Source organism: Crotalus tigris, unplaced genomic scaffold (assembly GCF_016545835.1).
Source record: "Crotalus tigris isolate CLP2741 ecotype Arizona unplaced genomic scaffold, ASM1654583v1 scf7180000018371.15429387391:27106975, whole genome shotgun sequence".
NCBI lineage: Eukaryota > Metazoa > Chordata > Lepidosauria > Squamata > Viperidae > Crotalus > Crotalus tigris.
In genome coordinates, this window is record NW_024096970.1 from 14503697 (window position 1) to 14528928 (window position 25232).

The 25232-nt window shown below is 35.5% G+C and overlaps 1 protein-coding gene across 8 annotated transcripts in view; it reads right to left on the bottom strand.

The window, feature by feature from the left end:
* Positions 1-237: 237 nt before the first annotated feature.
* The window catches only part of FLRT2 (fibronectin leucine rich transmembrane protein 2), a 111086-nt gene continuing 86091 nt past the window's right edge, over positions 238-25232 (bottom strand). For 6 of the 8 annotated variants that reach the window (XM_039351528.1, XM_039351523.1, XM_039351527.1 and 3 more), the window contains exon 2: positions 238-5391. In XM_039351528.1, the coding sequence (XP_039207462.1) occupies positions 3013-5004 (1992 nt within the window). In that variant the 5' untranslated portion in view covers positions 5005-5391 and the 3' untranslated portion in view covers positions 238-3012. Of the gene's footprint in view, positions 5392-18886; positions 19352-22716; positions 23170-25232 lie in introns of those variants that run through there. The other 2 variants (XM_039351529.1, XM_039351531.1) reach the window with 2 other exon arrangements.

A 25232-nucleotide genomic window follows, 5' to 3' on the forward strand; every position in this document is an offset into this window, starting at 1 on the left:
TGTAAAATGTTCATTTGGAATAAGCCATAGCTTTCTTGAATGGTGTTCTACCTAATAATGGTTATGCTTTCTGAACAGAATGAAACCAGCTCATGTTTCAAAGATGAGACAGAGACTTTCTTTCTAGTTATTGAGTACAAAATCACAGTACTCCTGACAAGACATCAATTTCCAGAATGCAAAGGAAAAGGTGAAACCCTGTCAAAAATCACTAGAATGAAACAGGTTCAATCCTGATGGCGTTGATGAACATCAGATTTACTTTCTTTTGTTCATGTAAATAACTGTTATATATACTGCAACACAGATACAAGATCTACTGTTTGGACTCTCCATTTTATTATTGATAAGATAGTGTGTGTATGTGTGTGTTGCTTAGGCTCATGATATAGAAAAACATAACTAGAAAACAATTAGACAAAAAAAGCCTATTTAGCCTATCATCATATTTCTCATCAAGTACATGATTCTAGATAGAAGAAAATAAGAATAACAGCTGTTACTCTTAGCAACTGAAATTCAGAGGCATTATTTATGCTAGAAATAAGATTTAGCCTTATGCTCTATAAAGGAATTCAGTTTGGAGGACATCCCATTATCTTGCATATGCAAAGAATTAGTTTCATTTAACTGCTGTGAAGTTACTCCTGTTCCACTTGAATGACATCCTGCTTGCAGGAAAGCCTTTTCTTCCTATCTTTTTCATAGATCTCTGTGTGTCTTCTTAATGTTTAAACAATATCTTCTGTCAACAAACAGCTAATTTAGTGAAAAGCAAAAGCAAAAACAGAAAAAAACCATAATAATTCCCTAGCTAAAATTATACATTTGAAACCATATGCAATCTTTCAGTTAGCAACCTTCAGCAACTACAGATACAGTATCCACACAGGTTGCCTAAAATACCAATGGAAATTCTTTTGATATTATTGAAATCTGATTGCAAAATGAACAATTCCCTTAGGGAATTATTAGACTCTGCTATCTTACAAAGTTGTGATCCATCTGAATGTTGTTATGCATTAATATAACTATAGGTGTGTTTTGTGATTAATAACAGATTAGGTAAACTGAGAAGGCATACTGGCCACGGTTCTTATTTCCATACCTTAAGCCATCCTTTTTTCAAAGGTAATTTTTGGTTAGCCTTTAATTAAAGAATATATTACTGAGATGATTAATTTTGTAGGTCATTTCTGATTATTAGAAAACAGTTTTAAGCCTCTTTTTCAAATAAATATGATTGTGGAGGAGGGGGAGGAGATGATTTTTTTTTAAAAAAATGAATGAGTTGATAATTGTGCTTAATTCTCAAGTATTCTGCATATGAGTTTAATTAGATTAAAAAACAAGAGAAGAGTGTAAGGGAAGGCCACACTAATTTATTGATTAAAATAAATAAAAAATCAAATCAAATATGGGTAGTATAGTCCAGCCTTCTCCAACCTGGTACTCTCTACATTTAGTGGACTACAATTCCATTGTTTCAGCCAACATCATTTCCCCTGGCTAATATCCCACTCATGCCAGTATATGAAACCATCAGTCATGTCCTCAACTTCATGCAGAGACTACATATGGGGAGAGCGGAGAGTTAACTAATCTACCATCAGTGGATCTTTGCCTAACACTAAGAGCTGCACTAGGTTCTCCATGCAATAACATATGATCTTTCATATGATGCACTGGAAATTCTTCTTCTTCTATCACCAAAGGGGTGGGTTTTCTTTTTGTCATGTTCCCATATTAATAGAACTGTACAGCTTAGAATCCCAGCTAGTCCTTTTGCAAAGGTACAAAACTGAGCAAAATAATCTGGAAGAGAACCAGATAAAGTTAAGGACATTTCTCCTTAACTGAATTAATGCAAGTTATGCATTTGGCAAAATCAGTTTTGCAAGTAATTGTAAAGGGGTGTGCAAGACAGCAAAGTCAACGGGGAAGCCAGATTTACTCAGCAATCATGTTATTGTCTTAACAACTGCTGTGATTCACTTAAGAACAGTGGCAAGGAAGGTTGTAAAGTGGGTTAAAATTCATTTAACAACTGAAATTTTGGGTTCAGTTGTGGTTATAAGTTGAGGAGTACTTCTACTTACTGTAGAATGTAAGTATTGATTGTATTCTGCCAAAGGTCTATCTGGATTGCTAATAAAACTTTTGAAATTTATGACTTAATGTGATTTCACTGGGAATTCAAAAATGCATTTATGGATAAAACAAAGTCTAGATGTAGTTTATTTATTTTTTTATAAGGCTGGTCAGAAAACATTCCCAATTTGATGAGAATTTAATAACAAATGCCATATCAGCTTTTCTGAGAAGAAATGAACAAGTGATATATTTTTTGAAAAAAGCATTAACAAAATGAAGGATACAGGTTTGTTAAGCCTGATATCCAGGAAATTCTTAGTTTAGTCACTGACTAAAGGGAGCTAAAGGGACAGAGGCAGACAAAGTGGCCAATCTAATTTTTTACAAATTACGCTTTTTAAAATCACCAATGAAGTTAAATTGTTTTCCTCTCATGTAACACTGCTTAGGCATTCCTAAAGTTTCCTCTTGTAATACAAACTTATCTTAAACTAATGGATATATACGAGCCAAAATCCCCCAAACAGCTCCAAAATCAAAGTATTGAATGTTTGAAGAATGAGGCATTTTGTTTTGTATTTCCTTTGCCATGGCATTGGGTTCTTATTGTACAACCCTGTACAGTACTTCTTCAATATATATATATATTTATATATATATTTATATATATTTTAAAGATTTAAAAAGCAAAAAGTTACAAAACTGTTTGCAATTAACTTGAAATAGAAAAGATAGCACTTTTTTTAAATCCCATTATATAGTACACCATATAAATTACAGAGTATTCAAATGCACAAATGCATTTGTGTAACATTTATCAAATGTAATTTTTGTTGATTTGTGTGTGAGTAGATTAATTTTGCTTGTTCCCTCTGAGTTTTTGCTTGTGGTAATATTGCCTCACCACATACCTCACTATCACGTATGACAGTGTTCCAGGTCTGAGACATTGCTGTTGCAATATCGCATATTGTTGGGGATGTGGCAGTCTGTGTAGTTAATGCCCCCATTTGGGGTATATATAGGCTGCAATCTGAAATCTCCTTTAAGGAGCTGATCATTATTTAAGGAGACAATCTGAAAGCTGGTTTCTGTCATCTCCAGGATGGAGTTGTCCTTCTTGGTTCCTGCCTCACAGTAGTCATCTTTCCGTCGCCCACGGTTGTATTTCCACTTCTGAGAGGTGTAGCGTCCTTTTTTGTGCATGTGCCAGCAGAAGATACTAAGCAGAACTACTAGCACAAATACAACAGCCCCCCCAATTAAGCCTGCTAACAGAAATGGAGAACCAAGGTTATGAGAAGTTGTCTGTTCATGGCTAGAAGCTGAGTTGCTTCCATTATTCAATAGGGAAGCTTTCGTTGTGCCTTCTGAGCACACAGTGTCCTCACCAATGCGGTAATTATTAAAATCATCCAAGGGAACCAAACAAATCCGGTATGTGGATTTGGGCTCTAAATTTGTCAAGCTGATATTCTGCCTCTTATCAGTAACTATCCGTTCCTGAATAATGCCTCCTTCCAGACTATGACCCATTTTAACCCAGGTAAGCTTGTAGGCCATCACATTAAAGAAGGAATGCCAGCTCACTTGGATGCAAGTGCCATTCACAACGTGGATAAACAGCTGAAATCGTTCAACAGTGGGAAGGGTCATTTTTTCTTCATCATTCCTCTCAGGCACAGTGGGGAGTGTGGCTATAGTAGGGGCAGGAAGAATGTTTGTTTGTTTGTTACTTGGGGTTAAGTATGATGAAGTAGGAACCATCATGGTTGGCAAAGATGTTGTGGGAATATGGGTAACAAATGATACATCTGGGATAGTTGTGGGGCATGACAACATGTTCATGTTGAGTTCCCTGACAGCCATACCTCGGACTTGTTCTGGTCCTTGACACATGAATCCTCGGACATTGATGGAGGAAGGAATTAATTTCAGCCATTCAGTAACCCATTTAATACTACAATCACATAGCCAGGGATTATTCCTTGCTGTCAGTTGCTTCAGGCTGTGAAGATTGTCAAAGACACCTTTAGACAGCATCCGAAGTTGATTGTTGGAAATATCAAGTCGTTCCAGGTGATGAAGATTTGAAAAGGCTGAAAGTGGTATGTTTGATATCTGGTTGTCCTGTAAATAAAGCCTAAGTAGATTTGTACCTGGAAGATCGGGAGGTGGGTATGTCAATGAATTTCTTATTATAGAGAATTCCTTAAGTTTGGATAAGTGGCTGAAAGTGCCATCTGCAATTCCTTTATTTGTAAGGAGATTACCATCCACTATAAGACGTTCCAAACTTGTGAGATTCTGAAAGGCCATGTCTGATATGATGGCAATTCGATTTTCATCCACTCGTAGTTCTTGTAAGTCCATTGGAAGGCCAACTGGTACACTGCTTAAGTGATTCTTGGATAAGAATAGAAGCTTCAGGCTAACAGCTTCCCGGAATGCCCCATCCTCAACTCCAACAGTAGAGATAGAATTATCATCCAGATGAAGCTCTTCCAATTTCAAGAGTTGTGCCAGAGCAGCCCTAGAAATGGTCTGGATGTTGTTTTCTTGCAGGTGGAGAACCCTGACATTCCTGGGGAGATTCATAGGGAACTCATCTAGCTGGTTGCCATACAGGTAGACTGTGTGCACAGACTGGACATTGTGAAGTTCTGCAGGAAATCCAGCATTATTAATTTGGTTATTGTGGAGGTAGAGTATGGTTACACCCTCCGGTATTCCAAGAGGCACTGAGGTCAAACTTCGTTCATTACAATAGACAAAGTTTCGGTCGCAACGGCATACACTTGGACAGGCCAGCGCTTTGGAAAACTGCACATACAATCCCAGAAAAAAAACAAGCCAGGATTTCAAGAAAGCATACCTGTCCATGGGCCACATTCTAGTCCACGGGCCCATTTCTAACTGAAGAAAGAAGGGAGAGTTGAGCAAAAAAGAAAAAGAAATAAAATTAAATAGATGTTGTGTTTTGTCCTCTGTGCAGATGTTATATTCTTAGAAACTAAATGCAAAATAATCCTTATACAATTGGACTGTCCTTCAGTCTGCTTCTGAAAATCACTGTGCTGTTAGCCAGGTTTACACATTTTGATGCCTTCCTCCATGTATGCTAAATGGAAGAGTAAGTATGTTCTATACAGAAGGCCAATCCTCAGTGTGAAGTTCCAAACGTTGACAGGAGACAGGATGGTTGGATTAGCTTTTCCTTTCACTCTGGCATTAGTAGTAAAAGTGCTCAGGTTCCTTCCGTCTAAAAGGCATTCATTTCAGCTGGGTTTGAGAAATCTGTTGAGAGAGAAGAGGGAAGAGAAAATTAAAAAGGCTGCATTGTTAGTTGACAAACATCCTGTGGAGACAAGTCCATTAATGGTGTGAATTGGTAACATAAATAAGCCAGACCACATTCATAAATAATTCAAACTAACAATTCAAACTAAACAGAAAAATCAACTGGGAAATGAGAATGAGTAATGGGTTCCTATGATGTGGACATGACAATGAATCAGGTGTAACAATAAGTAGTAGAAACAAGAGAAAAAGCAAGCTAGGAACATATATATTCTGGGGAATACAATTTGTTTCTATTAGCGGAAGCGGAAGTGCCAGGATCAGCGCTTCTTCAGGGCTGTCAGGGCTCAGAGGAAGCACCAGGATCAGCGCCAGGCTCCAGCTGGATCTCGATGCTGATCCTGACACTTCTGCTGAGCCCAGAAGAAGCACCAATCAGCTGGAATGTTGCAGCATCTCCAGGGTCTTGTGATTTACATTCAGATGCTTGGCAACTGATTCATATTTTTGACGGTCACAGTGTCCCAGAATCATGTGAAGTGACCAAAACCTTCTGCAACCACCCAGCAGATGAGGGGAATAAAAACCAAACACCCCCACCCCACCCCCGCTACCAATCCTCAACAGAAATGCTCACAACAATGAAAACCTTGGACAGGAGAAAGAGTGCCGCCGGGTGGGCAGGCAAGTGTCTTGCTCGGCTGTGGGGGGCACTTTTTTCAGTGCCATTGTAACTTCGAACAGTCACTAAGCAAACTGTTGTAAGTCGAGGACTACTTCATCACTTTTTTTCCTTTTTTTTGTCATCAAGTTTTTGACATCTTGCTAGGCGACTGGTGGTACTCGGATATTGCCATATCCTAAAAGTGGTACAATGGGTGAAAAGGTTGAAAATCCCTGGACTAGAAGTTGAAGACTCTCGCCTCCCACTCAGAGAGTTCAATCCTAGAAAATGACAAATGTTTCTCAGGTGCATAGAGAAAATATCTGCTGTGAACTCCAATTAGGCATCAGGAAGGGCATCCGAATGGTAAACACTCACTCCATTCAGTTGCCCCAACCGCACCCTCAAGCAAGGGATTACAGGGTCATAAAAAGAAAAACAAAGGTTATGTGAAACAGAATGGAATATAGGCAATTTCTCCCATTTATGACTTGGAGGGATGTAATTCAAGATCTTTTAATATTATTCAGAGAATTGTTTTTATTAAGACAACTATTAAATTTCAAGTCTTCCAAACACCTTCCTGAATTTCTCATGTTAGTCTGTCTCTTTACATCCATTTTATATAGAATCACTATATCAAAGGTCATGCTCCCTGAGATTGTATTTCAGACAGCACCTCCACGTCAATCTTATATAGAGCTTTTTCATTGGATGGTGGCAAAAGCATGACTTCATACTTTGAAACTATGGTAATTTAAACTTTTATTAAAGCAGCAAGGATAACAGCAGTAATTTTATATCACAAAAAAGCTTATGCTAGACTTCTTTGCAATAAGGTTTCTGTGTGAATGCACAAAGCTAGAAGTCACAAAATTAAGGCACTAGGAATCAACACTGCAATCTGCAGTTTGGAGAACATTTTCCTGCACTGTTAGGTTTTCCATTACATGTCAAATATTCTTTAATTTTGCTCTCTCTTTCTGGCTGTATTCATTTACTTAAATTTAAAAATGAATTTTTTTACTTCCTTAAAACATGCTGATAAAGATTTTATTCAAGATTATTTACCATTCAGTTATGACTAATAATTTCCATGTTTTATATATTTTACATGTTTAATAGTTAATGCTGTATAGAATTTAACAATTAATTTATTTAAGTGAAATGCTGAGCAAAGTGCTACACAAATTTAACTCCCAGTTTCTCTCGTGTTTTATAAAGGCAATTAACAACTGTCACAAACTATATTGGATGAGGGAAATGTCAGCATTATCTATCTATATATTTCTATGTAGGCATAGGCATATAGAAAAGTATATACACCAAAGGGAAACCTTCCAGCCTTTATCTTTCTTATTACAGCTCACAGTACTATGTAACACTGAAATACTGATCTTACATAGATTTAGAAATTTGTTACATATAGCGAATAGAGCAAATTATATGAAAATCTTTTAACTTCAAAATTAAAACTGCTATGAATATAATCTGGATACAAGAAAGAAAATTCACTCCTTTCTCCATGTTGCTATACTTGCATAAACTCAGCAGACTGCCATTAATAGAATAAAATTATTCTGCTTTTGCCTCACATTCCCACATTATGTAAAGCATAATGTAATAGTTGCTATGTTGGACATAGTTGATTTTAGCCATATGGTTTATATGGTGATTTTCATTACCTTTCAATCAATCCTAACATTTTTGTTTGTTGGGTTGAGTGATGAGGAAAGAGAGAAAGTTCTATTTGTATTGCTTTCAGGATCTAGATCTAACAAATGAATATTATTCATGTAATGTAGTGACATATACTATATGTGCCCAGACATTAACACACATGTGCATGTGTTGCACATGTGTGCGTGCACACCCAAACACATATACAGAGTTCAAATTCTGAAAATAAATCAGCAAATTCAATATTATGGACTGAGGAAATACATCAGACGCCCTCAATATATTTCTGGTAAGCTGAAACTCAATAAGAAAGCAAGTGATATCCTATATTTCAGTTTTCCCTCAAATGTCAGAAAGTGAGTGGGGGTAGAGAGGAACAGTATGTTCGTACACAAAACCCAGGAGAAACATTTCTCTTTTGCCTTCAAATTTCTAAAAATCTCGCTGCAATCTGGAGTAATTTAACCACATGATCTTATGATATTAAAACTTACATTATTGCCTGATGCTAGAAGGCAAGACTATAAAGATGATTCACCTTCTCCTTGTTCGTATCCTTCTTGACACAATTTTAATTACACCTGTCTTTCTGCCTCATTTACTAATGGAGTTCAGAATTAAAATGGAACAAGCCAAAGCCGTAGGCATGAGATGGAAAAGGCAAATTGATGAATGAGAAAAGGGAGATGAGGATTGAACACAGGGGAAATGTGGTAAGTGGAAGAAGGACTAATAACCAGCACATTATAGCTTTACTGTGCATGTGTCCACTGTCAGCCTGATCAATGGCTGCATTGTTTCCATCTGCAATTTCCTTTGTCAACTGAGCATTCTTCAGGACAAAAGCTACATCACCCACTATATTTATAAAAGCAAGTCAGAGAAATAAATCCACAGGAGAAAAATAGTTATTCAGCGCCAAGAGTGGAAAAGATTAGTCAATATAGATCTATAATAACAAACTAAGAATAAGCAGTAAGATATAGCGGAGCTTGTTTGATTTCAGATTAACACAATATATGAATCCAGCCATTCTGAGTAATAAATACCCCAGTATAGGATTTAGTATTACATTTATATCTGGCCATTACTGTTATTTAAAAGCTATGGGTAAAACAAACTATGGTTTTGCATAATGTGTGAACTCAAGCCTGTATCTTAAACAAACAGCTACCATGGATATTTAGTTAGGGAAAATCTCAATCAAAGAGAGAAAAAGTTCTATGTTAATTTTAATATTTTTCCTTTTAATTTTCTTTTCTCATTCACACCCCGGCAACAATTTTTCAGTACACTGGGGAACAGATTCCAGCCCCTCACATTTTATTGGTTTCCTCCCTCTTACTCATCCTGATTCTCACTGTTTCCTTCTTTCATTAGTAGTCAGATTATGCTGACCTCTCTGAGTTGGATCAGTGCTACAACATTACTGGCAATTACCAGTTCCTACAGTTTGAACTGTTAAAATCAGAATAGCTGACCCAGTTTCAGCTTATGGCAGCACTGGTCCCTGGATGAGCTGATCAAGTGCAAATGGAAATCGGTATAAGATGACTGAAAATGTATACGGCATAGGCTCAAAAAATTGTTGAAAATTACCCCTGAGCAACATAATACATATTCTAAGATCAGCAGTATTCCGTCAGGAATGCAGTGTTAAGCAATACAGTCTCATTCCCTGGAGGATAATTTCAGAAGTGAACCTAGAGGGGGATATATCAGTAAGAGAAAACAAGAATCAAAAAGAGGAGGGGAGCATATTTTGAGGGCATTTGTTGCAGAAAACAAGATATATTTGTTCTTAAGGAATGATGTTCTCAGACACTAGGGATGTCTTTACACTAGCCAAATCTATTTACCAGTTTTGTTCATTTTGTAAACAAAGAAATGTTCAAGGATTTAGGACAGCAACACCAGCAGCATAGCAAATGACCAAACTGTAGAGAAGAATTACAATCTCTTTATCTTTCTACACTCTACCTAGCTGATAGGAATGCCACTTTCCCAAAGATTTACTAAGATGCTATTCAAAACTAAGGAGTAGGTACGAACTGCTGATATTTGCAAACATTATGGTGGTGTAAAGCTTTGAAGGGATACTTTGTTTTGACAACAGAATGAAGCACCTCCTGAAGCTGCTTTGCAAAGCAATAGGGGCCCCCCACTTATAGAAAGTCAAGATCCTGCATTGCTTTTGTTTTTTTCTTATTTTTGACATCTTCACCAGAAAGTTCCAATAGATTCACACAGACAAACTTTTCTTCAGTGTACTCACAACACACTCAGTAATCCCTTCTAGCTACTAAAAAGGCCAAAGGAAGCCTCAGAAAGAATGCAAAGTATTTTGAGATTAATTGAATCCTTACTTTGCTCTGTCAAGATGAAGCAGAGTTATCAAAAAAGTTTTGTAAATGTCCAACATCAGTTGGTTTTATTTTTGCCTTTCCCTTCCCTTCATCTTAACCTGTTTGGGAGGGAGGGAGGGAGGAAGGAATGAAGGAAAACATGTTTACTCGCTTCTTTATATTAGTGCAGCTTGCATGTGAGAAAGAATTATTGATGTACACAGATGAGAGATTATTTTTTTATGGGATGATTTTATTTAGTGAATTAAAATCTATCTCAAGTTGAGCTTGACTCTGAGTTTTCATTGTCACAACTATGAAGTTGGATGACAACAAAGCAGAAGTGATCTGTTTGGTCAGAGGATCTGTACAGAATGAGCACACGCATGGCAACTTTCCAGACTTAGTCTTATTGGAGCAGGAAGATTAAGACAACCCATTAGTGGATTCTCCATCATCATGCTGAGAAAAGGCGTTCAGGTAAGACAATGCCCCTTTTCTATGAAAAAAAATGTAGAAGTGATTTACTACTGCCTTTCTTTTTGGGGGGGTGTATGTGTGTTAATGTTCCAGTCTAGACCAAAGGACCATATTTCTTGATAGTTTCCTGTCCAAATACAAACCATGTCTGATCAATCTAGCTAGGATACATAAATTTATACACAGAGAGAGATATACATGTGTGTGTGTACATATTTGCATATGTGTACACACACACAAATACATTTATGTGGAGAGAGATCCCAGGGCAGAGGTCTTTTCTATGTACTTTTATTTATGTTAGTCTGATTCTTCATTGTTCTTATCAAGCATTCACCTTGAATTCTGATTAGTCTTCCCTGTGGTATGTATAGTATTATTTGGGGAAAAAAGCCTTTATATCTAAGCAAGTGACTAGGAAGATACCAAGGTCACAATCTGTCATTAAATAGGAAAATATTGTATTTCTATTTAAATAATTGTAATTTTACATTTGCAAGTATATGAATTATAGAATATGGAAATTAATATATTTATATAACCTTATTCTCTTTTCTCTTCTTCCTGGTGAAGCACAGGTAGTCAAGGGGAAAATCAATCAGGTTATGCGTGGCTGATTATTCTGTGCAAACATTTAAGGACCAAGTTGTTTTTGTCAGGGTTAGGATTTAAAAGCTAAGCATTTTTGTAAGGAATACTTTTCCAAGATAAACAGGTGACACTATATATTTTAAATAAAAAAAGTAAATTACGACAGATGATATGTATGGGTATTTATAGAAACTTAAATCTCCTTGTGTTTATATACCCATTCTCAAGCTCTTGTGAGCTTTTCTGAAGCCAATCAAAAGTGTTATTAAGAACAGAAGAATCAACTGTCTTGGTTCTTGTGAAGAATGAGTTGGTAGCTTTAAGCTTCTCTAAAACAAAGAGAGTGTCGTTGTGCATTAAATTAGGCTTTTAGTTTGAAAAATAAAAAGAAACAGAGCCTCTTTGTGTATTACACTCTGACAAGAAATGTCACTCTCAGAGTTTCTTAAAATGGCTAGAGAATGAAGAGAAGATAAGGCAAAGTTTAGACAATATCACTGCAACTTTAAAGTAACTAATAATATTAATTTATATTCTGTTCACTGAAACCTGAGAACCTGGGTGAATGTTTAACATTGTAATATTCAACAGTTTTAAATACACTTTCTTACGCTTTCTTCATGCTATCATATTCCCTTGTCTTACCAATCAAAATGAATTCTCTCTCTCTCTCTCTCTCTCTCTCTCTCTCTCTCTGTGTGTGTGTGTGTGCACGCGCGTGCGCAAGCGTGTCTGTCTGTCTGTGTCTGTGTTAACCATTTTAAAGTCTGACCTTTGGTGGTTTTTTCCCCCCTTTGATACTTTCTTTTCTGGGTGGGAAGGGTTCTATGTACTTAATTATTTCATTATCTCTTTTAAATAAAACATGCTGCTAAAATTAAAAAAAAAAACCTCTTTTTAATTGAATTCTCCCTTTTCCATATTTTAATAAGCATTTATTTCCTTGCCGTGCACAATTTTTATAAATTACTTTAAAATTACCTTTAGTTTGTAGCTGAGAGAGATACATCTTTAACCCAGAAGGTAGCTCTGATTTATGGCAGTTTCTACCATAAATCACATCACTAGACCAGGTTTACAATTTGAAACCTTAATTTAAGTGCACACTTTTCAATGTTTATAGTAACATCTGTTCAAAATAATTGATTCCAAGTTGTTCTCTCTAGCAAAAAAACACACAATAAATCAAAGCAGTAATACACACACTAGACACAAATATCACAGTTGCCTCAGACTTGCCTGATGCAGACTTGCCTGATACAATTTATATGATGCTATTGGGTGCATAACATGATTGATCCCCTTTCCCATCTCAGATCCCCATTTTAAAATAGGGAGAATGGAAACTAGCTGAAGATTATTTTGAGCTCAGAATGTCTTTCCAGATACTCAAAGAACATGGAAAGTGCATATCAACAGCATATCTCAATCCCCACTTATTAGGGAGACAATCAGAACTGCAGATTTTTCTGTTTAAAGAAAGCCCATGCATAAGCATAAAGAAATCTAGGAGAGAATTGCTTCCTTCTAATCAGAATTAAAACTGTGAAAATTGAAAACAACAAATGAGAAAACTGCATAGCATGGCATTAAGAAAAAAAAGAAGGAAAAGTCCCACATTTATATTTTACTTAAGATCTCCCATCTTAATCAAGGTAACTATATCAATTATCAAACCTAACCAAACTGTATCTATATATACAACATACTGCATTCAACTTAATGTTATTTCACATGATTCCATATCAAATAGTTTATATTTCTTAGATTTAATGGGCCAGAAGTTCTTAAATTCCACTCTGAATTACTAGAGTTGAAAAAAAAATATGCAAACAAAATTCAAATCAACTCAATTTAAAATTAGATCAAATCTCTCCATCACAAAAGTTCATTTGATAATCATTGCCCTTTAAAATGATTCTTTTTTTTTTTTTGTAACCTTATGTATGTAATTTTGCTGAATATTCCCCTATAAACCCAGTGATTTTCCCTTCTCTTGGAGCCTGTCCCTTGGTCATTTCACCAATGTCTAACAATATTCAAACTAGATGTTTTGATAACAGTTCTAAAGTTTGACACCTCTTTGGTGGGCATTTGCATTCCGCTCTCTTGCCTGTGTCCTTGGATCTTTTGATTGTTGTGTCTTGTCTCAGGTTGGCACTTTTGTTTCCTGTCATCCCCCCTCCTGATATTTCCCTCCCCCTCCTTCCTTTTTATCGCAGGATGCCATCAAAGTGAAGAAGGGTTGAAGTGGTATGATGGCAGATCTGACAGTGGGCCCTTTTATCTGAATTGTGCCTCAGCCTGTTTTACTACCAGGAAAAAAGGAAGACTAGTATAGTCTGTAAGAACATAGATTATAAGTGAAAATTTCACTAATCCCTTTCAAACAACTATACAGTGATAATAACAAGGAGGAAAAAAAAACTTATGAAATTAGTCTCAGGTCTTTGAAGGAAAAATAGAACACATACGTTATAAAAAGTACAGTTAAACCATAACTGCCTAAACAGGACTCTTAATATTCTTCTCAAGAAACAAATTACACATGAATAGATAATGCTATATTTATTACTTTAGGGAGGGAATATCATATAATTATTGTTAAATAAAAATGGATGAGGGGAAAATCTCTGTCCTTTCTTGGCTCCTAAATGTTTTCTTGTGTATTTCAAAGATGGATATGTTTCATCTTACAGAGCTGCAGCAGAGAAATGCTGTTCATGACAAACTGACATGCTCTGCTTTCAGGCATCCCTCATTGTTCATGAAATTAATTCTCCAAGTGGCAAATTTGTAGTACAATATAAGTATCCAGTGCTCCTGGCCCTATTTCCTATCTCTTCTTTAACCTTCCTTGCTTCAAGATGTAGCAGTAATAAACAGAGGAAGCAAACTATTATGGCACTAAGAAATGATTTAAATATTGAAATTATACTTACTGTATTTTATGTGGCTAATTGTGATGAACATATTCAGACTAACATTCACACAGACAATAAGGATACAGATGTGTGTGTGTGTGTGTGTGTGTTGTAATGTCACCGGAAATTCCTTCATCACTAAGAAAAGGGTGCCTACATATAAAGCCTTTAAACTTTCTAAAAGAAACTGAGGCAATAGTGTTTGCTGAAACACTGTCATTTTTAACTAAATATTTGTATACTGTATAATAAACTTAGCTAAATTCCCAACTGGAGGTTCTTCACTGTCTGCAAGTACAAAACAAATTGATGTGATCAAAACTGGAGTAATAATTTCCAGGCTACCCTGCTTTTATGGAATTTCCTTCTGCTATTTGTTTATGCTGCAAGCTTTATTTTTTGCAAATATTAACATAATACAATGCAAATAAGACCACGGTATCAATATATTGAGATAACCTCTCAAAAGTCCACCACAATTGTGTCTCTAACCAGCAGTAGAGGGAGCTCTTCCACAGCTACAAATGTCTCTTTTCCGCTCTTTCTGAAACCTTTAAAAATATTTTTGATACAGATGTAGCATTCCATGGGATATATATATACATATATTATGTCTGCTAAAATAACTATTCTTTTTCTTTGACTGGAAAGCTATACACACATACAATATATCAATTTAGAGCATATATATCATATTTAAAGATGTCTTTAATTAATTCAAATTGTTGGAAGATTTCACCATAGTTTGTAATAAAATATCAAAACACCCAAAATTTCTTGTTCCTCTATGCAATGATGGGAGCTTCTTTAGAGGACTCTTCATTCAGATAACATTGAAGTAGTTCACTAATTTGCTGAACCTGGGTTTCTTTAAAGGAGGGAAGGGACCTAGTAGTCTAAAAGCAAGCAGACTATATCAGGACACAATGAAGAAAATTACTCAGAACTACACAAGAGAGAAACAGATAAGCAGCAGATAAAAATTAAATAGGATTAAAAGAATTGGGAGGAATAAGAGAATGAAAGAGGAATAAAGTAGCTAAAGAACTGATTACACAGATTTATACAGATTTATTTTTAAATAATATAGACTATACATTTTCAAGAGCCAGTTTGGTATAGTAGTTAAAGACAGGAGGCTAGCAACTGGGAGACCATGAGTTCTAATTCCGTTTCAAAGGAAAAACCAGCTGGGTGATTTTGGGCCAGTCACTCGCAGCCCTAGGAACCAGGCAATGGCAAACCACGCCAATCTTATAAGAAAACTGAGTTCTTCAAGACATAGTCTGCAGGTGTCAAAACTGACTCAAACTCGCCAAATAAATAAATATAAATAAATGTAAGAGTTATAATATAGTACTGTGAATCAGCTTTAATATGAAAAGTTTGGGATTGTATATTGCTAATGAAAATAAAGGGATAAAAGGAGAAAGGGATAATGGGATAAAAAAAGGTTGGGGAAAAAGTGAGTTAATATTAATATTGCAATTGGGTAATACCAGTTTTACAAGTGAAATAACAGTTAGATTTTACTTATTCCCAGAGTAAATGAACAAGCAAGTAAATTGTCTTATAAAAATCACACATTCTTATATTTTCACACAGTAAATACATTTATCTTTAATATGTTAGCAAAACAAAAGTAATTTGATTCAATTCACCCCAATTACAACAAAATAATTAATTTAAAATATGGAAAAAAGACAAGCTTCCAAGCCATCAGATGTAGAAAACTTGCTAGACAATTTTTAAAAATGTGTTAATTGGCACTATTTCTTTTAAAAAATTTAAATAAGTAATTTCAAAATGTAGGTCAATGCCATTTTCCTGTTGTGGACATACTAATAACAAAATCAACTTTTAATGTATAGAAGTCTCTTCTTGCACTGGATATCAAATGTTTATGCCTATCCTACATGTGGTACAAAATTTAGCTTATGCTTGAATCTGAAAAAGAGGATTCTAAGTGTTATACACACACACAAACACACACACACATGTATGTGTGTGTGTGTCATATATATATGACACTTAGAATCCTCTTTATATCAGCATTATGGAAATTAGGAAATCCTTAAGATCCAGATTATTGCACCTTTTGAACTATTTCCTAGAAAAACAAAATATCTTTCTCTCTCTCTTTGTGAATTAACTCACGTGCTTTCATTTTTGGTAAAATGTGAAAGTAATGAGTTGGATACAGGCCAACAAAGATTCTTTTCCAAAGATAGTATTTTAGAGTACATTGAAAAGCAAATGCAGAGCACAGCAACACATGATGCACAGGTACAATTTGTTCAATTCCTCTAAACAAATGTACTCAAGTGTCCTCCACTGACTTCCTGCTCATATTCTTTGATGCCAGCCTAGAGCCAGTGATGATAAAGTGTTTGCCCATGGACAAGTGGATCTCAGCTTTCCTCTAATATAAAAAAAATGTGAGTACTCTATTATGGTTAATCTTTCTCCAGATAGTCATCACTATATTTTCATTCCGAAAAGCCAAGAGGAACAGATGATCCCCTTCAGGACTAATATTAAACCAGGTTTCATGTCTGGGTGGATACTGCTATGAAATAGATCAGTTTGTGTTTTAATTCACCTCCCTTCAAGGCCGCAATTGTCAAGAGAGTTTCTGCTTAAACCTGATCAAACAAGGAAGTTTTAAAAAGCAAGAGTTACAAAGATACCTCATTTACCATGTAATTATTTCCTGATACAAATGGATTTGGCATTATTTCCAACTAAAGTATGGAACTGTAACATGAAATATGCTTCAGATTAGATAGCTATAGTGGTTAAAATTAAAATCCCTGCTTTACAAATAAACATGCTTTGAACAGTGAGGAACACATAATTCTTTTATTGTGTGTATGATAGGGCAAAAAGATAGGAAGGCACTGATCAAAATGGTGGCATTAATGACATATAAATATGCATGATACCAGAAGCAAGAGTTGAAAATGGTAATAACTTTTCAAGATCTTACAGAGTAGAGTGTTGTTGTTTTAAATTGCCTGTTTCAAAGAAACTAGGTTTTTCTATCTTAAAAACAAAACAAAAAAAAAACAAGGTCTGCTGCTTGGTAAGATAATGAGGCCAAATTCATTAAAATATATGTTCTTAACCTTAATGCTTAGTTTTGTATGTGGCAAAGTGCATTTCTATTTAAAAGAAGTGGGCAAAGAAACAGCTTGCTGTGTTTTTGCAAGCAAATTGGCTTCTGCCTATAAATTATTCTACACAGTTTGCTTTTATCTAGGCAGCCTAGCAAAATGTTTAGAGATAATTTGAAAAAGCTGCTTTCTCTGGCCCGAGCAGAGGTGGATCTTGACACTTCAATGCCAGAAGCCTAGTACTGCATTACTAATGGGGTGCACAGCACCATGAGAAGCAAAAAGATGAGTCTGTGTTCCCTTCTTTCTTGTCACCTTAATTAAGAGGGAAATTGGCAAGGGAGGGAGGGTCCCATGAGGCCATTGCTAATAGGAAGTGGATTCCTGTTCTCTGGAGCTTTCAATTCCCCTACCTTTGCACACTGAGCATGAAGTGCATTGGTACCCTGGCTCATAAGCCTGAAGAAATCTGTGCTATTTTCCAGAATTATCAAACAGCTGTGGAAGGCATCCCATGGAAAAAAGATATTGCCTTGAAATTTTTCAGGCAGGCACTATGTTCACTCTTTCTTCACCTTTTGGAAATAAAAGATTAAGCACTGTACAGTGTCTAAGAACTTTTATGATTACACCAAATGTGATGCCTGTGGGACTGCTATATACTGTAAGCAAAAGGCAACAGTCTTAATAAGCCTGCCTAAAGCTTGGTCTAAGTTGTCTGGAGGAAGGAACGTATACACAATCTTACTTATTCCTGCTAGGACAAGATACACGTGGTAGTTGAACAAATGCAGCAATGTTTAGCCATTACACAAGTGTTGCAACTAATATGGTGGGGTAACAGTGCAGAAAGATTTTGCAATAAACCCAATGTGCATGAAGGACAGAATCCTCAGCCTTCAAGATATGAATTGCTGTAGGATATGAATGGGATCTATGTTTTTCAAAATTTGTATCCATTTTCCCTTTATTTGGTAGCCTTCCAATTTGGGACATGACTGAGCACTGCTACTCCAGATAAAGAGAAACATTTTCTGTTAATCTTATGGACTTCAGAGTGATTGAAAAGTCAAGACTTCCTCCCATCATATTTTTGGAGTGATCTTTAGCAATTCCAAAACTCTCATTCTTATGTGTCTTGTTTATGAAATATAACAAGAATCATACAACATGCAGAGAGGGTTTTACCATGCTAGCTATCAAATCCTAGACTATATTAGTGCTATTCCATATTCAGCTACTGTATAGAGTCTGAACATTACTTGATTGAAAGTTGTTCCAGGGGAGGGCTTATTCTTAAAGGATATTTGGGAGATTATATTCATTTTCTCTTTATTACATTCCAGAGTCTTAAAAGGAGGCCACTAAAGATAATTGAGGCATTTCTACTTTGCCAGAAAATGTTCTTTCCTTAGAGAAAATTATATCAGATGTTACTAGGAATAGAAGACATATGAGCAATTCTTTAAAGATAAATGGTTATTTGTAGCACTGTATTTATGCTTATCCTTTTAATGCAGATGGCCCATTGTTATCCACAATATGGTTACAATATTGTTTTTAATATTTGATTTAGATTAAAATAGAGCATTATATAATTCAGCACATAAATTGCTCTTCATTATTCATTCCTTATAACTATGTTGACCTTTACTATCTTGTTCGCTTTTTTTAAAAAAAAAACATGCATACCTTGTGGCTGATAGCTTTCCTACCTTCCTCAATCTGCATCCTTCGAAGGTGAGATTGCCCAGGGATCCAACTAGGAGATGGCTGGAAGCTTGGCAACTGCAATCCCAAAACATCTGGAAGGTACCAGATTGGGGAAGATTGCTATACTGTACACTTTTAAATTACCACTAGTTTTCAGTATTGTGTGTGCAGACATATACATATTTGGTCTATTTTATTTTATTTTATTTTATTCTTAGGTTCTTCTAACCCCTTATCAAGCATTTGTGTTTCATATGTTTTCTTTATTTTCACCATGCCAATAGCATATTATGACTTAGTTTTTTATCACTATTATAAAGCCTTTCAACATTTAGAATGGCCTCTTCCATAGTCTTTGACTTCTATATATAAATATTTAGTTTTTTGCTTGATACTCTCAATGTACATTAGTTACAAGATTGATTATAGTTACTTATAAACAATTAAAATTAACTTATCATTAAATGAATTACTGCATTGGAATTGAGAAATGGAGGGTAAGGGCTGCAAGCCAGGATTTAGACAACAAAGTGGATAATACCCTGATTAAGTAAAGAAAACTAAAGCTATTTTCCTTATCTATTTAATAGTTTCTGGTTTAAGACATGAACCAGTAGATTGTCCTGTAATATAAAAACCAGATGATGATTACTATTAGCTAAGATACAAAGGGATTGGATAAATTCATGCAAGATTTACCACTATTAGTTTTGAAGACACATTGTTATCTTTGGGTTGAGAGCATGCTGTCCCTAACCAGAGGCTTCTGAGACCCCTTTAAAGTATTTGACTGACCAAAGTGCTGAACTAAGAGCGGCTTTGTTTTTATTCTTATGCTCAAGTGTCACTATTTCTCTTAAGAGTAGAGAAACAAGTGATTTTTTTCTCTTCATCCATATTGCAAAAACAACAGTTAGAAAGAAAGCCTTTCTTTCTTTAAGCTATTCTGAGAATGCATATCTGCTTTCAGGCCCACAAACCAGGATGGGCAAAAATACCAAATAGTTTATTTTTTGGCTTAGTGTACTGTGAGTATCCATGCAGTATAATTTGTGAACAATGCTCAGTGTGTGGCTTGGGCACAGTCTCTCTGATGAATAGATTTATGCATGTGAATTATGTGTGTGTGTGTGTTTGCATGTGGCCCTTGTTGCTCTATCTACTACTGTGCTGCAGCATCTAGCAGGTTAGTGGAAATAGCAAAAAGCTTTTCAACACCAAAAGTTTCCTAACTGGGTTTCATTGCAATTTAGGATTGTGTGTTTGGCACAATGGAGCCACTCCTCCTATATCCTAGAAAATGTGACTTGTTATTTCCCTCCAGTGTTAGGGATAGAGTTATCTTCAGCCAATGTTATCAATTGGGGGAAAACAACTTAAATCATAAATGTCAAAGAAGACTGGAACCTGATTTATATTAAACCCATTAAACCAATCAATTACCAATGGAAGTTGATGCAGAATTACTGATATTTACTCAATATTTACTCAATATGAATTTTGCATATTTGATTAAAAGATAACGAAAAGAAAAGAGTAGCAAATTCTTAGGCTTTTGCCTCAGATTGTTCTTGGTCAGCTTTTTCTGAGTTGAAATAGTTTTGAATTATTTATGCATAGAATTGAATCAAAATGAATGTTATTTCCTACTTTTCTGCCTCCTTAGAGAAACCACCACATTCTCTGTTTGAAATGCAAGCTAATGCCAGCTCATATCTCTCTATAATTATTGCTAGCTCTTTCAACTAGACGGAAAAATGCTGCATCTTGTATGCAAGAACAGAGGGAAGAAAAAGGTATATATAATGCATTTAGAATGCTTCATAAGATTCATATTGTTTGACACCTTCTATAGCTGAGCAGAAAAAATCTGACTGTTATCACCGATCATCAGATTTTAGATTGTTATTAGAGGGAATAGAATACAATACTGCTACTAATAATAACATTCATCATCATCTAAGAGTCTTGGCATTCTCTTCCACCTCTATACTTTAAATGTCTGCCTTTTCTGTTGTCAGACTTTGCCAGCTGATGTTGTTTAATTTTCCTGATATCAATAATCATTTCAGAAACTGAATTTCACATTTCATGAACCATAGAAGGCAAAACATTCATATCAGATATATTTTCATGTTTGATGAACAGATTTTTACAATTAATGACTTGACATGATATATTCTGGGAGTTGTATTTTTTACAAAACCTGCCGGGCTAAATGCATACTGTAGTAAGTATTTATGAATCCTACTACACAATTATTCCCTATTCCTCTTATTATAGATGCTCCTGTTCATTGTATATTGCTGATAGCGAGACAGCACTGATATGATATGAAACACCTGCAAATTCTAGGTCTTTGCCAGTGCTGAAAAACCAGATGTTTTCTTCTTTTCTTAAGCTGCAAGTGAAATGAATATGCCAGTAAATTCATTCTGTATTCGGATGCATTTTTTTTAAATTACACACACTATGTGCCACTTCCTAGCTTGCATTTCACTCAGATCCTACTATCTCTTTTTTGCTTTGGAGAAGCCCTCAAATGCAGTTTTGCTGACATGCAAAGAGTGTCACTGCATGTTCTGGATTTGCTAATTTGTTATTTATTAATCAATTCCAGCACTGTCTAATTCCAGACAAACTCTGGTCAGCTCACAATACAATAAAACAAGATTTTCAATAAATAATGAACAAGGTAGAATGCTGCACAGAACAACACAGAAACACAGTATACAGGCCTAGGAAAACAACCAAGTCTTTAAGGCCTTTCAGAACACCATCAAAGTGGAGCCATATGCATTTCAGGGGAATTCATTTCGGAAGGCAGGTGCCACAACAGAAAATCTGCCAATATGCCACCATAGTGAGCAGAAGATTTTTAAGATATCACTGCATTTGTTATTAGTTTCTAAAGAATCTATCATTATTATTCCTTGCAATATGTATGTCTCAATGTTTTGCAAACTGCCAGTAAATACAAATATATACATGTCTGGCTTTGACTATGGATGAAATAATAGAAGCACTTTTATTTATTTTATGAAGGAAGGGAGAATAACTTTTCATTCATGGAGCAAGAGCAGCTTTGGCGGGAACAGAAAACTCTGTATTTGGCAAGCTTGATGCAGAGAAAGTGACTGCTATTTGGCTGGTGTTTTGTGTATTTAACTATTGGCTAGCACTGACAGAATAAAGATTAGTTGCAGTTGAAGACTAAGCTCTGGTCTTGGAAGTATATACAGTAATTAACATTATGTCAAATGTGTTTCTAGTCTGCAGATGAGCACAACAGCATGGAGGAAAGGTAAACAGGTGTGAACAAGTGTTAGGAATGGAGAGGAAATGGAATGGCTGGTTGTATGGAACTTTTCACTATTTGCCTATTTTACCTAGGCTAAAACTTCCTTCTTCTCTTCTTCCTTATTCCTATTTGCAACTGGGGTGAGAAATAGGAGGAGGAAGATATAGCAGGAGCAGCAACCACTATCTAAGGGGAAAAGTCATAAAAGTACACTTGAAAGGACAAGAAGTTATTTTTTAAAAAAAAAAGAATCCATGCTTCTGAAGAGTTAAATAAATATGATTGATGCTCTCCAGTAAAATATTTACAGTAACAGTATCCTGTTCATTGAACAACAGAAGTAAAATGAAGCTAAGCATTTTAAAGAGCATCTTCTGTTATGCTCCGCAACCAGCCTGTCCTACATAACTTACTGCAAAAGTAATGAAAGCAAACAAGATAAAGTATCCTTTGCTGGCTTGTATTCAACGTAGTATAACCTAAAATTAAAAGATAATATGCTTCTTACCTTGTTGCATTAGTACTTTGTACAATTTTAGCATAGTCATCTAAACAGAACTATTTTATTTTCTGCAGTATATCTTCAGCATGCTCTTTTTTTCTGAATCACTGGAATCAATTGTTTAAAAGCCAAAATACTGCCTATGATTTAAAAAAAAAAAACAACCTAACTAGGCATGAGGTAGAAGACAATATATATGTAATTCAGGGTTGAACTGTGGAGTCTCTGGTGCTCTGTGATTAGGTAACATCAGTGCAAGTGAATGTGGAGTTTGATCCCAGTTTTTATACAATAGCTTGCCCTGCCAGTTTTGGTGGGTGTAGTTTTCTCCTTAGTAGTTCCTTGATCAGGGTATCATTTTATGCTTGACTGTCTGGTGTTAATCCCTGATTTTCTGGGTGATATCTGGCTGCTGGAGAGGATATTTTCCGGTCTTTTTGTTTCTTCAGCACAATCAACTGATGTTACTAGTTGGATAATGAAACATCTGCAAGCAAACAATCAAGTATTCTATTAGCATAAAAACCCTGCCACATCTCATTTTCAAATGGCCAACCTTTAGAATATCATTATCAGACTTGCATAAGTAAATAAAGTATCCATTTGCCTGGACAAGTTTGGGATTAGGGCATGATAAACAGACACTCATGTTGCCTACAGCATACTGTGTAACTAGCCAACTCTTATTGGAGAAACTCAGCCAATTTTCTACTATGTTTGCAATTGCACAATTAGCCAGATGGATAAGGAATTTCTCCTTGAAATGAACCAAAACCTTGTGTCATCTTTCCTGTTAGGGGACAGATGAAACTCTGTACTTCAGCCAGCTATGGCTGAACTAATTCTCATGACAACATTTTTGAGACAGTTATGTTTAATTGCTGCTGGAGAAAGAGAGAATGAAAGTGACACAGAGACAAGGTAGCATTGCCATATGCTTCACAACCATAGAAAATATGTACATTATTATTACTATGCAGTTTACAAGGACTGCTGTTTGGCTAAATGTCTACTGTCAATCCAGACAGTATTATATTGATTAGACAGGCTGCTAGACTTAGATTATTATTTTTTTTCAACTAATCAAAAATCTTGGAATCCAGATAGGCAGCATGTCCATCTCAATTGCTATCCTCAGGTACTTGATTTACAGCCTTGTGAAAGAATGTCAAAATATTTTATTTGTCCTCTATTAATGAATGATGTGCCCTAAGTGTCAAAACAAATTGACTGATCTTGAGTAGAGACTTGGGATAAGGTTAAGATTCTTGAGCAGTCACAGACCCTTGTTATATGGAAGAAAAAGATAAATTACAATAAAAGTATTAGGTCATTTTTTAATGCACAAAAATATTTGTTGTAATTTGTAAGAAATACACTCTCCACATGCTCCACAATTCATCCTAACTTTTAAAATATTATTTGCCAAATAACATATGATATCATATTATGGCCAAATTATTAATCAAACAATTCAAAGTAATCTGCAGTAGGAAAGTTCGGCAGAAAAGTAACACCAAGTAAATATTAATAGAGAATAACTGAACACCTAGAACAGCGCACATACAAACACAAAAAACAGATTAATGTTACCTGCATTAATCTCCAAAGAAGCAGCTCGCCCAAGAATTAAAAGATGCCAGTAATATAATATTGAATATAAGGACTGGCCCACTGCAACAAACAGACTAATACACAGCACAACTGCAGTTATAACTGAATACCTATAATGCAAAATCAACAAAGAAGAAAAAAGCCAAATAGCACACCATCAAAATGGAATATCAGACTGGAAAAAAAGATTAGCATGCTAAGATCAAATACAAGAAAACTAGATCAGATGAAAGAAAAGAACCTGAAGAACAAGTAGACCAAAAATACCCGAACAAGAAATATCACCTGGAAACAAGGAAGGTTGAAGAAGCATTGGGAATAATAAAGCCACAAATAGAAATCAAGAGCTTTTGTAGTCAAGAAGATGAGAAACAAAGCTTGAATTGCACATTATAGGCAATAATCTCCAATTTCAGTCAAATCAGAAATGTTTTTACCTATCCATCAATGAAAGGACTGCAGTGAACCAGTCCACAAAAAAGAAACATTGAAGTTCTGGGCACTGAGGAACAAAATATCAGCTTCTAATTGACAAGATGATTTTAGAAAATTGAAAGAGAAGGAAGACTGACTTGAATGTCGCTTGAATTGATGACAGGAAGGCATTTGAGTCCTGCAACGTGGTTGTATAATCAAATGTCTAGAAATAATAGCAGTCAGAAGAAACAGCAAAAGCTTTATGCAAAGACTGATGGCACAAGAGAAGACCCGAGTACTGGTCAATGGTGACAGAATGGGAGAAATGGGAGAAAGGAGAATATCAAGACAGAAATTTTTCAAGGAGATTCACGCTCACTGGTACTATTAGTCCTTGCACTGATTCCTCTTTCAACAATATTGAATAAGTCAACACCATCTGAAATAGAAGCACTGCTTAACACTGTCTGTATATGTAGCCATGATATAGC